This window comes from Setaria viridis, chromosome 9 (genome assembly GCF_005286985.2).
Source record: "Setaria viridis chromosome 9, Setaria_viridis_v4.0, whole genome shotgun sequence".
Lineage (NCBI taxonomy): Eukaryota > Viridiplantae > Streptophyta > Magnoliopsida > Poales > Poaceae > Setaria > Setaria viridis.
The window spans coordinates 9,214,463-9,227,610 of NC_048271.2; the positions used below are offsets into that span (position 1 = coordinate 9,214,463).

The following is a 13,148-nucleotide window of genomic DNA, read 5'->3' on the forward strand; positions in this document are numbered from 1 at the left end:
ATGTAACGTGTTCTGCATCTGGTTCAAACATGTATTAAAATTTTATGAATATGCAAGTTATTATGAACATAAGAGATTGTCTACAAAACTTTCAACCTATAAAAAGAAAAAAGTGCAAGGCTAAAATAAATGCTCAGTCCTTAATTATAATATGCTCAATAATTCATGCCTAGGTGTATACACCCTGACAGCCTGACATCATGACCTAGTTGCTCCAAGAAACATGAGCAATCAACCAATGCAAGTATCCTTATGCAATTTCCTCCTCATAATATAGTCAATGATGACTAAATGTTCTACCTACAAATTAATTTTCAGATTCATATAGTAAAGGCATCGCAGCCGATCTACTATCTTGTGGCTGAAAATTTCAAAATATAAGGACAAATCATATTTAAGATTTGATTGTCCATCAGTTGGGCTAAAATCCTTCATAACAAAAAACCATGATTATGGTTAGGCATGTGACAGATGTGTTGTACTAAGACGAACACAAATTGTAGAAGAGAAGGCACTGCACCGACTCGGCTATGAAGTGTGCCCCAAGAAGTACCACAGTATCTGAGTGACCCACAATAGGCTCCTCAATCATATTACAAATATTACAAAATAAGTGGAGCAAAAAAATCCCTCTTATCATTAATTCTTGTGACTTAAAAAGTACTCGTGCAGATTAGCAGCGACGTGCTCCAGTGGATTTTTCCTCATCATCCTACGCATATGGTTCCCAGTTGTGGCTTGCCCTCCTAGTGATGCAGCAGTGGACAGTGGAGCTTCTTGTTGAGGCCGAAGCGGCAGCCCTTCTGGAGGGTGGCGGTGAGTGTTGCTAACGAAGATGACGTCAGCTAGTGCTGCCTCTGGTTGAGGACTATTGCTCGGCATGCGAGCGAATCCACACTAGTGGGTGGTGGCATACATCACTATGGCGATGCGATATCTGCTGCACGTCATGGGGGAGCTCCTCCACCACTATGCTATGCCTGTGACGCCTCCCCAGCCGGGATTAGCTTCAGGTTCCAACAAAAGGTGACGGCGATGCGACGCGCCGTCACTGCGGGGAGTCCCAGCGCCACCGTCGGGAAAGCCGCCAGTCCGCTATCGTCCGAAGCCGCGGCACCCCATCCTCCACGTGCGGTGGCGTAGCTACGCCAGGACCACCCCTCGGGCCAGCACCAACCATGCCCGCGCCGGCCGCGCTGCTCCACCAGGCGCTCGACTGCTGCTCCATCCCCGCCCTCTCACTCAGCGGCCATTACGAAAAAGCTGAGGGATTTTTTTGCAAATCATCAACGAACTACGACAGTTTAACTCCCAGGAATGTGGGTTGATTACGAAAAAGTTGAGGGACTTTTTTTGCAAAATAACCACGCTGGTGGGAAGAAACAACCGTACTTTAATATTAGGTATAGATTATAGGTGGAAAGACATTTAGGTATAGATTATAGGTGGAAAGGCTCATGTTATAAATATTGACCTAATATGAGCAAAATTCTTAATTTCTTAACTTTTGTTAAGTGGTTACCTTACAATCGTGCCTCCCAGAGCAGAAGTTACAGACAAGGAACGCCACATAGTTGCCAGCTCCATGCATTTTACATGTGAAAAAACGGACTAAATAGTGCACTTTCACATTTATATCCATGCTGTCGAAACGAATACAAGCATAAATTCAAATATCCTCAAATACACATGAATTATGTTGTATGAATCCAAATATGTATTCAACTTCAAAATCCAAATATATATTCATTCCGATCAATAGCTCTAGCGAATAATTTAGTTGTCGTTCGTATATCTTCATCTTTTTTTTTTGAGGAAATTGTATATCTTCATCTTGCTCGACCTTCTCATTTGACAGAGTATAGCTTAATCGTCAAGAATGGAATGTACATCACTTTTACTATCAAATAAATGGAGAAATGCCAATGGGGACACCAGATGTGCCTCAACCATGCACACAAATAACACCTCGTACCAGGTAAGAAAACAGCATTACTAAAGATGCAAATAATGCATACCTGAAGGAACCTAATGTTCCTCTTTCGGCGAATGGACAAACTGATCAATTGGTTCCGGAATATACATTCTACTTCTCTAGCTGGAAAGGAAAAGGGTTGTACAAAAGAAAGGGAAGATCACACGTTGACGTTGAGGATATTCTGGTAATAACTGTATCAACAGACACTAACTCAACAAGATACAACACATGATGTCTCGCCGAGAAATTGCCCTTTTTTCCCTCATTAAACATTGGACATGGACGCATGGTACAGGAGATTCTATACTACAAAAACAACAAAGCGATTCCCAGGAACAAGTCAAGATGATCAACAATCACCATCCTTAAGGTGCGATGGGGAACATACAACACAAGGAAGAAATGTTGGTCTTCAAACTATTTTCCGGTGTCCACTGAAGGCCCAAATCTGTAAATTTCAACAAGATGCAACTTTACGATCAGAATACTGAAGCCCACTCCAAATCGATCTCTATATGGTATTGCTATACTCCATTGTGTAATTCTCAGGATTAGCAATAGAATATGAATGAAAGGGGAAAAGGAAGAGCATCATCATCCTAGGTACTAACAAGTACAACTATTTCAATCCAAAGAGTTTTCCTTGTCAATACAAAGTAAGATCCAATCTACTAGCAGCTAAACTGGCAAAACATTGCACTCTATCCACTAATATCCTAAGTTCCTAACTAGTGTTGACCTATGGTACACTAGAAATTTTAATGATTACTTTTCATACAGTTTTGTATATCTAAGATCAATTTCTATTACATGTTCCTAACCTATGAAAATAGCCATAAAAAATTCTTAATATAATGTTTTTAACATAAGGCATCATGTTCCATATCTGCTCACAAAATTTGAACTTCAATTCTACTCATAGACGGAGAAACAAAAAAAGAAAAGAACTCATTAGGGGGTAGATTAGGCCAACTAAAATAGTTCAGGGAGTAAATCAAACCTAAATTTTGCTTAGGGGTTAAGTGGACGAAGTGAATAGGTGAAGGGAGTAAAATGGACTTTTTCCTATAATTATACCATGCAGCACAACTATTACTTCAGTTCTGGTAGAACTGTTAGTGTCCAAGTCTCCAAGACATAAAAAAGTTCGCACAATTGAGGAAGTAATCAGTGCAACGATCTTTGTTAAATGTCCTCACCTTCAAATTTTTGTCCCAACTTCCTGTACACAATGCACTCCCATCAGATGACATTCCAAGGCAACTTATACGACCATCATGGGAGTTTTGGAGGTTTCCCAAATTAAGTACCACCTGAGAATTTTTACAAATATTAACAATAGAATATTGTAAGCAATAATGAGAGGTGGATATAAAATAGTGGGAGGCAGCCCACGATAGCTTGAACTCAGATATGCTTTTACATGCGGGTGTTCAGTTACCCATCAAGTTGCACAATCCAAAACCTATGTTTTTAACCTCTTGGCCTAATGCAGGAATTAGGAATCTTCTGACACAAAACAAGGTGATCTGCAGCAGCATCCTACAGATTTGTATGCATGACCTGCATAGATTGATGCTGTATGCACTAATAAGCAGGAACAGGAGCTAGGCTACTTAAATATTTAAGAGGTCCAGGGCCCAATGCAAACATTGATCCATGTAATCATGATAGTTGCTGAGGAGCATCTCAAAGGGAAAAATAGGCAAATAATTAATCTTCACTTAATAAATGCAACCACATTTGCATGCCTATATTGCTACTGAGTGATAATTGAGTTACGCTTGTCAACATAAAGATTATATCACTAGTCAGATCTGAATTTATATGGTTCACAAACTGCACCATAATCAAATATGCCATTCTTTCAACAGAAGGGAACCAAACCGTGGTGGAACAGTAAAGTATAACGGTAATTTGATCGGTGTTGATTCTTGGCATTATTTTTTCTTTATAATATATAAGCTGTATTTCATTCCATGGAACATAGCCAAAAATCCAAACCTCGGCAAGAAGTGTGTCCCACACGTAACAGTCACCATTGGAGTACCCAGCAAATAGTAGCCTTCCTGATATTGAGAATGCGATAGATGTAACAGTAGGTAGTTCATTATCATCTCTATTAGGCTCCCTACTGTACACCTGAAGTTGATGCCCAGTTCTCATGTCAAATAATCTACAAGTACCATCATCTGAGCCAGTACCAAACCTATGGCCATCAGGGAAAAACTTCACACTGTTAACGTCAGCCTCATGTCCATGATAGGTTCGAACAGCCCGACTTGCAATTCTGATATCCCACAGCCTCACAGTTGCATCACATGAGCCAGAGACAAACATATTCGTATTCGATGAGTTGATGGATACACTGAAAAGGACATGGAAAGATCAGAAATTTGTAGACAAGCAAAAATATAGCAAACTCTGAATTTCAATGATCACCAAATAAACCAGCATTTTGAGCAGAAATTTGTGAAGCAACAACACAACCATGCTACAGTATCACATTGATGATGATGTATTTGCCACATAGGCATAACGCATTTGCCTTGTCATGCATCAGCTAGACTAGTTGGTAAGTGGTGCCTAATTCTACGAGGGTAATTGCGTTGCATCCAGAATAACTGATGTAATATCAGCAACCTTTAAGGAAAGAGTGTTAACTAAATGCCTTCTGTGCTACTGCTGAAGACATTGCGTACTTGTTAATACTAACTACAGTCAGTGCTAAAAGGTTTGAATTGTCCAATTGTAACAGCAAACAAATACAAACCAGTCAATTATTTAAGTAGCTAAAGGGTGGTGGCATGATCATTTCAACACAGCGTTGAGAAACTTTATTCAACTGAATGTTGATAACATTAAGTTCGCTAAGAAAACTTTAGAAGCAATAACAGTGTTTTTGGTCATCAAATATTGGCATATTGGTAAAGCTAGCAACCTAGCATCCACCAGCTTAAATTTAAAATGTATCAAGTGAGAAGATATCAATTAACTATGAGGAGAGAAATCTGCTGTATGCCCTGATGGAAATTCACCTTTGAACATAGTCCTGAAATAACAGATGATTACCTTTGAACATCAGCTGTATGCCCTGATGGAAATTCACCTCCAAATATTGACATCCTCTGGCCAGTAGTAACATCCCACAGAACACATGTCTGATCACCTGAGCTTGTAATAAGGCGACTTTCCTGATCTGGGACATATTGGCATGACGAAACATAGCCCTTGTGTCCAGTAAGAATTCTTGATACTGGCATATTCCCGTCTCTGTCTGCTTGCGAGTTAAGATTGAAAATAGAGCATGCACTATCTAGACCACCACAGGCAACAGACTGGCCATTGGGTGCAAAAGCGCATGTCATCACCCATGGGCAGTGCAGCTTTATGGCATGTGTTTTCTGGCTTGTTAACGCATTCCACACAATCAGCCTTCCATCTTGTGAGGCACTGACTATCCAATTCTTTTCGGGAGTCCAATCCAGAGAATATACCTGTGATGATTTATGAGTTAATACAAGTTATAACACCGCATACCATTTCGCGTAGCAATTTTACGTAGTACCCTAAGAAGATACCCAAAGTGCCACATTTCAAAGATCAGACACAAAACCTAAATCTTGAGATTTTACAGTTGGAATTTCAAAGCACAGAAAATTTTAGCATCATAGTCTTAGCGAAATGGCAATAAATCTGGAAGATTCTAAATTTTAGCATCGGCATTAAAGATCAGGAACAAAAAAGGCTGTCGCCAACATAGAATGGGACGACAGAACATTAGATGGTGAGATTTAATCCTTGCTTGCTTGCTTTGAATGGAAACAAATACACAATGCTCCCCTAAATAATATCTAGATGTAATTTAACTTTATCCCACATAGAAAGTAACTCTATAGAGACAAGCCCATCAAATAACAGAGCCAATTACTGTTATATCTAGCTACCAATTATTGGATAATACTTCAATGATGGATTCATGTAGTGCTACAGCGCAGCTGCAGTAGAATGCAATGGGGAGGATCTTGTCATATAGCTAAAAGCCCAAAACATCAACCTCACAACTTTATCATTTGCTTCATCACTCAGACTCTGGCTCCATGTAATGATCATATACTAAATCATTTTTGTAGAAAAAAAGAAAATGAAGCTAGAAGCAAACATATCACTCTGATAAATGAATGCCACCGTTCACATTCTGCACTACAATTGGTTTTCAAACAATAACATGCTCGCAGGAGAAATAGGGATTATATAAAAGCACTAGCGAAATATGTTTCACTATTTAGTTTGTAACAAAAGGGAAGCTTTTCCATGAAGGAACCCTGGCTATCACCAGTTCACTACTAACAGTGGCAACAGGGGACAATGTTTGCATCATGCTTGGCCTAGTTTCACACAATCCAGTTGTATCAATGATTACACCTTGGATCATAGATGACTAGGTACTAGAGTTGACTTCTTTCATCCTGAGAGCTATGGAAGGAATGGAAGGATATTAAGTGTCCTCACAAATATTTTAAAATTTTCACTTTGATCAACATAAAGATGCATTTCTTTCTGAGGGTGGTATTATCTGATTAGGAATGCAATGTAAATCACTATAATCAGAACCTAGCCGTGCCAATGTACTGCAAAGCACCCATAATTCTATTCACTTGGTAAGATTAGCCTTACCTGCTAGAAGAATCTAATATCCTACTTACATACTGATGAATCTTTTCCAGTTGTTAACAAATATTTACAAACCTCGATCCCCAAATCCTGTCCACCCAAAGCTAGTTTTTTTTAAAAAAAAATCTATATGGATCACTAACAATTATCATAATCCAAAACTGCACTCTAATTAAACCTAAACACAATTCTGTTGCGAATGTATTATCTAATTCTGGATGCAACGCCCAATAATATAGTTAAGAAAAAAAGTTGTGGCTCTATACTGATACTGCAAATGCCCAAAATTTTATAACTTGGTAGGGTCAACCTCGCTTTCTGGATAAGTATGTTGATACACTTCCTGCAGGACCAAAGTATAATGAGCAATTACAAATTGTCCCCTTAAGCGGATAAGGTCCTTCAATTTTGAAGTGAACCAAACCTGGTGATCGGACTCATAGAGAGTATAAGACATCCTGCTGGGACGTCAGGCAAGCATTTTGGTATGAGAGGTATGTTTCTAGTGTTGGACTATGTTCATCAATCTGCAACCTCAAAATTGTACTGCATTTTGTAATATAAATAAAAGTGCATAAAGTCAATTGGTTGTCAGCTAAACTTGTGCTCTTCCTAAAGGATTGACATTATGGTTTCCCCAGACCACAAGCTAAATTTGCTGCAGTGAACAATAGTGTGTGTAGAGAAACTCGAACAGAGATGGATCCATACTAAATTAGCCCAAATAATCAGAAATTATCGAACGGAAGTTGAAGTTGAAGTCAAGTACACCATCCAGGTCAGCAAGCACGCATCTTAGAGGCGATCCTACTGGCCAGTTTTTACTCGTGACGAGCAAGACCGAGGTAACTACGAATTGGTACCACTAATGACTCCAAATTCCACAACCGCAGGAAGGGAAAAAAAATCTCGGAGTCCCAATTGCGCACGAGGAAACGGAAACAAAAGGAAAAGTCAACAAAAGAGCTGAGCCGAAATGGAGGTGAGAGACCAAGTCAACAACCTTTCCGCTGTGGCCCTGCAGCGTGCGGCAGCAGACCAGATCCGTCGGGTTGAAGCTCACCGGCGTCCTCCCCTGCGCCTTGGAGTACCTCGCCACTGCACGGCACAGTAGCGCGCGCGCACATGAATCAGCAAATGCCCGCGAATTCCCCAGACCCTCGAGAGGGTTACTGACGACGAGTGGCAGGGGGAGGAGGAGGAGAAACGCGGCCTCACCGTCGGTGTCGAGGAGCATCTCCCGGCGCTGGCGAAGGCGCTCGCGGAGGGAGTTGACCGACGCCGTCGCCGCGGCGTGCTTCTCCTTGAGCTCCGCCACGGACGCCATCGGTGCCGCCCGCTAGCCTGTTTGCGCCGGGGACTCGAGCGACGGCCGGGGGTGGGGGAATCTACCAGGACGCGCGCATGGAGAGCGGGGGCGCGGTTCCAATGGCTAAGGCAGAGCTCCGGGAGCTCCCAGGGGGAGAAGCCGAGAAGGGAAGAGGAGGCGGCGGCGGTGGGGTCAGGAACAGGAGGGCGAATCGGCGGCGGCGTTGGCGGCGACGAGGAGAAACTGACAAGGTGCGCGATGGGGAGAGTCGAGTCGAGCGAGAGAAAGGTTGGGGTGTGAGTGGTTGGGGACGCGTTGGGTTTAGGAATGGGGGGCGTGGCGTGCGTGGTCGCTTCGGGGTGGATGACATGTGGGGTCGACTAAGAAACAGCAGGGGCCCGATTGACGTGGTGTTGATTTATGGCAGGCTGCTATGGCTGGGAGCGGCGGGGTTTGATGGGGATGGGTCCACGGGGCCAGTGACCGTTGGTCGGGGCTGGACACTTGCTTTGCCTAGTCGAAGTTGTCCTAACGTCATTCATCTGCGTGTTGCTTCGTGTGAAAAGGAAGTAAAGGATCATCGACCTCGCCCTCGCCATGCCATGGGAGTTTAGGCCACTGGCTCCGTAGCACGACCTGGGCCCTAGCTGTGCCTACGTCGTTAAGTTGCGGTAGAGGTCTGAAATGAGGGAGGGTGATCGCCAAACTATAGTGGTTGTCATCTCTAGAAAGAAACTACAACGTTTATCAAAATCATGATTCTATCATACAAAATTACGAATTTATGTTTTTGAATCTAGATTAGATCAACCTTTGATGGGATGGGTCCACGGGACAGTGACCGTTGGTGGGGCTAAACGCTCCGCTTTGCCTAGTTGAAGTTGTTAATCATCATCTGCACGCTGCTTCATGTGAGAAGGGAAGTAAAGGATCATTGACCTCGCCTTGGCCATGCCTTTGGCGTTAGGCTACTGGCTCCATAGCACGGCTTGGACCTAGCTGCTTGAGGTGTTAGCTCAGCTGTGCGGCTGTGCCTTGCGTCGTTGAGTCGCGGTAGAGGTCTGAAATGAGGGAGGATGACCGCCAAATTGTCACCTCTAGAAAGAAACTATGACCGTTATCAAAATCATGATTCTACGATACAAAAATATGAATTTGTGCTTTTTAATCTAGATTAGGTTGTAGTTCTCACAACTTTGCCGCACAACAATAGCAACTCTTATATATCATTGTTGGAGATCACCGAGACATGATAAGATAAAGCAGAAGCCACGAGAGAAGGGTAATCCGATACTTTTTATTATATTTATTATTTTATTTTTCTGTTAACTTGTTGAGGGTTTAATCTCATCATCATTAGAGCAAGGCTAATATTATAGCCGGCTGCTGGCTGTAAGTATCTTTGCAGCCTACCTCTGCCCACCCATATACTACTGAGCTCTTCAATATTAATACAAGACCCACTTATCTCTCTCACAAAGTTTCTTGGTTCTTGTGTCTAAGCGGACTGTAAGTCTACAGCCTGTTTCACCTCTCTCTCCTCTCCTCTCTCATCCACCTCAGCATTCAGCCTACTTACAGCCTATACTTGCTCTTAGCTATTACAAGTTTCATAGGGGTCACAAAATCATACCTGTTGTTCGCGAGCTAGCTTTATGTTGCATCAGGTCTTTGAATATGTATTATTGACCATCAAAGCAATCACATTCAATTTCTCTCCAATCCATTTATTCCTCTCCAAACCAAACTAAGGCCGAGGGCTTGCACCTGCTCCTGAGTCCAGACAGCTTGATCCTTGCGTCGCCCGGCACACGCTGAGGCGCTCGTGCGATAAACCAAGCTTTAGCCCAAATGTTCGGTTCCAAGTCCAACCCGACGAAAATGAGGTTGGAAGCAAGATGGCGCCAGATGGAAAGCCAACAAAACGATGGCCTGATCGATCGGGTAGGTCCACGTCCACCAACCGTTACCCCGCGACCGACGTTGACACGGCTCGTTTAGCAGAAACCTTTCCCATTCGGACCATCATGATCAATGGTAGTATATATAAAGTATATAACGGTCTTCATTCCACAGGAACCAGCTGCTTTGCAGCGCATGATGCTAACATGTTAAAGGCAAATAAAGTTTTGAATAATGCAGTCATATTCTACTTACAGACACACACTGCACATGCATACTACTAATACAACCGCACGCCAGCACTGACAACAGCTGACAATTCTTGGTTTTACACGAAGTCGCAGCAAACCCAACACATGCCCAAAGCGCTAGCCGGAACCATCACATTTGACAACACAAGGAGCGGCCCAGCCATTCTCCTGCTGCGACGAAGCCGAACAACGAGGGGACGCTCTGCATTTGCGATTGCATCCATTCCTACGCCACGACAACCACCAGCATTATTCGTAGCTTTATTCGGTCCGTCCATAGAGCAGAGTCCAGGCCCTTCGCCGTAGGCCCAAATCGCCACTCGCCAAGTCAATCATGCCACGAGGAGGTTGTCGGGGTTAGCAGTGCGGCCTCTGCCTCCTATCATTGGCCTCCCCCGGTGTACACGCACGCGCCGTAACCTGCAGAGATCGCGCGAGAGAAATGAGTTTCCGGATAATGCAGGTACAAAGATAACCATCTCCGGGGGGGGGGGGGGGGGGGGGGGGGGGGGGGGGGGGGGGCATCAGCTGCTGACGATGCACACACTGTGGAAGAAAGTGAGCTAATCGAAGTACTAATCTACTACTACGGTTTCTAGCAAAGATGTCAAATATTTCAGCGCAACAGCAAGCAAGCCCACACCTACAGGTACAGCTACACCTAAATCTGCAAGTTTTTTTTTATAACAACTCTGCAAGTTTTAGCAAAGCAAAACTTGCGCACTACCACTTTGACACAAATTCTTCGATGATGCATGTCATCTGCGCCTAGGACTACAGGCTTTTTTTTGGCAGGGGAAAGTGGGACACGTCAGAAAGCCTGCTGGCCAGCTTCGGTAGCGCAGGGATCAGATGGACAGACGGCGATGTAGTGGGCAACTGTGTCAGCACATGAACAATGGATGAAGGAAAGAAAATGAAAATGACATGGGGGTGAGGAGAAGCTGGTTTCCTTTTACCATGCACATGTCATGTCACCACTGCCATGTATGCGCAGTGCTGGCTGTGCTGCAAGATTTGCATGAACAAAGCCCAACAAACACACAAATCAGGCCATGTCGGCGGCCTGCCTTGTGGCGGCTGACGAACCAAGAACCATGACGGGTGCGGACGATTGGGTTATTGAACAAAACAAAGCTGTGGGGATTGGGGCCGTGCACTTACTGGGGTTGTCGGAGGTGAGCGTGGCGGAGGCCCGGAAGTCGCAGTTCCAGGGGTGGCGCCCCGCTGCCTGGTACAGCTGGTTCATGGCGTAGGCCGCGTGGGCGCGTACCGTGTTGGGCTCGAAGCACGCGCCGCCGGGCTGGATGGCGCCGCAGTCCACGCCCACCTGCGCGCACGCGTAGTCCAGGTCCGCCTGCAGGTCCGCGTCCGTCGCGCCGTCCCGCGCCACGCACCACCCGCCGCTCGCCTTCGCCGGCCCTCCCCCCGCGCTCGGGCTCCCCGCCGCCGCACCCGACGACGTCAGCCCGGCGTCGTACGCCGCGCTCAGGTCCGTGTGGTACAGCCCGAACGAGCGCTCCGACTCCGGCCCGGGCTTGAGGTCCTCGTCGTACAGCGCGAACAGGTACGTCTCCACCGGCTTCCCCGGCACCAGCGGCGTGCCGGCGCCGGACCGCAGGTGGGACACCAGGTTCGACACGTACGCCCTCGCGTTCTCCACCGTCGCGCCGGGCTCCCCGGCGTCGCCCTTGGTCGGCCACCCCGTCTCCGCCACCACGATGTCCACGTTCCCGTACCCGGCGCGCACCATCGCGGACTTGACGGCGTCCAGCTGCGCGTCGAACATGTTGGTGTACTTGATCTTGGACCCGGCGTCGACGCGGCCGGCGTTGGGCTGGAACAGGCAGAAGGCCAGCGTCTCCGGCCGCGGGTCGGACTGGTAGGCGAACCAGGGGTAGGGGTTGATCATGAAGGGCGCGCCGGTCCTGCTGAGGAATCCCAGGATCCCCTGCAGCTGCGGCGCGATGTCCGGGTGGAACGCGCCCGTGGACGGCGGGTCGGACTGCGCCATCACGCCCATGGTGTTGACGGTCGAGAACCTGATCCCGGCCGCTGCGCCGCCCGCGGCCGCCGCGGCGGCGCGGAGGTTCTGCATGGCCGGGAGCAGCGCCGCTGCCAGGGAGGCGTCCCCGGACTCGAGCACCTCGTTGCCCACGGCCACGGCGGAGATGGACGTCGCCGGGACGAAGGGGAGCACGTTGGCGGCCAGCCACCGGGACGCCGCGGCCGGGTCGGCGGCCAGCGAGGGGATGTCGCCGTTGGCCACGCCGACGACGACGGAGATGTTGGACCCCGCCAGCGCGCGGATGAGCCCCGCGTCGACGCCGTAGAGCCGCACCTTGGAGATGGCCGTGGACTTGAGCAGCCTCGCCGTCTCCTCCGGCGGCGGCAGGTTGTCCGCCACCTCGCCGTAGTTGACGCCGATGTACGGCTGCGCGCCTGCACGCGCGCAAGGAAATCCGCCGGTCCCACCATCAGTCCCCAACTCAATCCAGAAACTGAGAAAAGGCATAAAATTGAGGTCTTTACGGCTCGGAAAGCCTGGAATTCCCGATCCGCCAACTTTCTTTCCCTGCGCTTCTCGGGACTCGCGATAGCCATTGCTGAACCCCCGGAGAAAAGAGAGATCGCTACTTCTAGAAAAAGGTGTGGATTACTCACTGGACGAGCAGACGAGGAGGCAGAAGAGCCAGATTGGCAGCAGCAGGGCGGAGACGGGTTTCCTCGCCGCCGCGGCCATGGGGATTCGTCGCATGTCAGTCAGAGCCCAGAAAGAGTGGGGAAAGGGACGAGCGGTGAAGTGATCCAAGTCTGAGCTCAGCCACAGCCGGCAGGCAGTGTTAGGAGTGGAACCGTTAAAGCGTGGACGCGAGCTGGATCGAGAGGAGCAGAGCCGCCGGCCAGATGACGCAGGCAGGAACCGTATGCCTACGCCGGCGCCACCCACAGTCTAGTCCTCTACGCGAGGCGCTAGCAGGTGGGTCCGCGCCGTGGCGTGCGGCCGTGTGGCACGGGATCGCGGATAAGGTAT

The 13,148-nt window shown here is 47.1% G+C and overlaps 2 protein-coding genes across 2 annotated transcripts; both read right to left on the reverse strand.

Moving 5' to 3' along the window:
* Nucleotides 1-1,979: 1,979 nt before the first annotated feature.
* Nucleotides 1,980-8,259, reverse strand: LOC117838913 (guanine nucleotide-binding protein subunit beta). Its single transcript, XM_034719111.2, has 6 exons — nt 7,871-8,259; nt 7,656-7,750; nt 5,051-5,475; nt 3,983-4,346; nt 3,178-3,291; nt 1,980-2,426 (listed from the first exon to the last, which is right to left on the reverse strand). The coding sequence occupies exons 1-6, from the start codon at nt 7,977-7,979 to the stop codon at nt 2,391-2,393; spliced, it is 1,143 nt and encodes a 380-aa protein (XP_034575002.1). The 5' UTR covers nt 7,980-8,259; the 3' UTR covers nt 1,980-2,390.
* Nucleotides 8,260-10,072: 1,813 nt separating this feature from the next.
* On the reverse strand, nt 10,073-13,148 carry LOC117840720 (glucan endo-1,3-beta-glucosidase 7). Its single transcript, XM_034721241.2, has 3 exons — nt 12,779-13,148; nt 11,279-12,556; nt 10,073-10,534 (listed from the first exon to the last, which is right to left on the reverse strand). Exons 1-3 carry the CDS (start codon nt 12,870-12,872, stop codon nt 10,497-10,499), a joined length of 1,410 nt encoding a protein of 469 aa, XP_034577132.1. The 5' UTR covers nt 12,873-13,148; the 3' UTR covers nt 10,073-10,496.

What these genes read in the sequence shown, in the direction of transcription:
- LOC117838913 (XM_034719111.2), bottom strand. Translation starts at nt 7,979, where the DNA reads ATGGCGTCCGTGGCGGAGCTCAAGGAGAAGCACGCCGCGGCGACGGCG. An exon ending in GATGCTCCTCGACACCGACG is followed by an intron (nt 7,751 to 7,870) that starts GTGAGGCCGCGT and finishes TGTGCCGTGCAG; the next exon opens with TGGCGAGGTACTCCAAGGCG. An exon ending in TGCAGGGCCACAGCGGAAAG is followed by an intron (nt 5,476 to 7,655) that starts GTTGTTGACTTG and finishes AAATCATCACAG; the next exon opens with GTATATTCTCTGGATTGGAC.
- LOC117840720 (XM_034721241.2), bottom strand. Translation starts at nt 12,872, where the DNA reads ATGCGACGAATCCCCATGGCCGCGGCGGCGAGGAAACCCGTCTCCGCC. An exon ending in CCTCCTCGTCTGCTCGTCCA is followed by an intron (nt 12,557 to 12,778) that starts GTGAGTAATCCA and finishes GCGCGCGTGCAG; the next exon opens with GCGCGCAGCCGTACATCGGC. An exon ending in GCTCACCTCCGACAACCCCA is followed by an intron (nt 10,535 to 11,278) that starts GTAAGTGCACGG and finishes CGATCTCTGCAG; the next exon opens with GTTACGGCGCGTGCGTGTAC.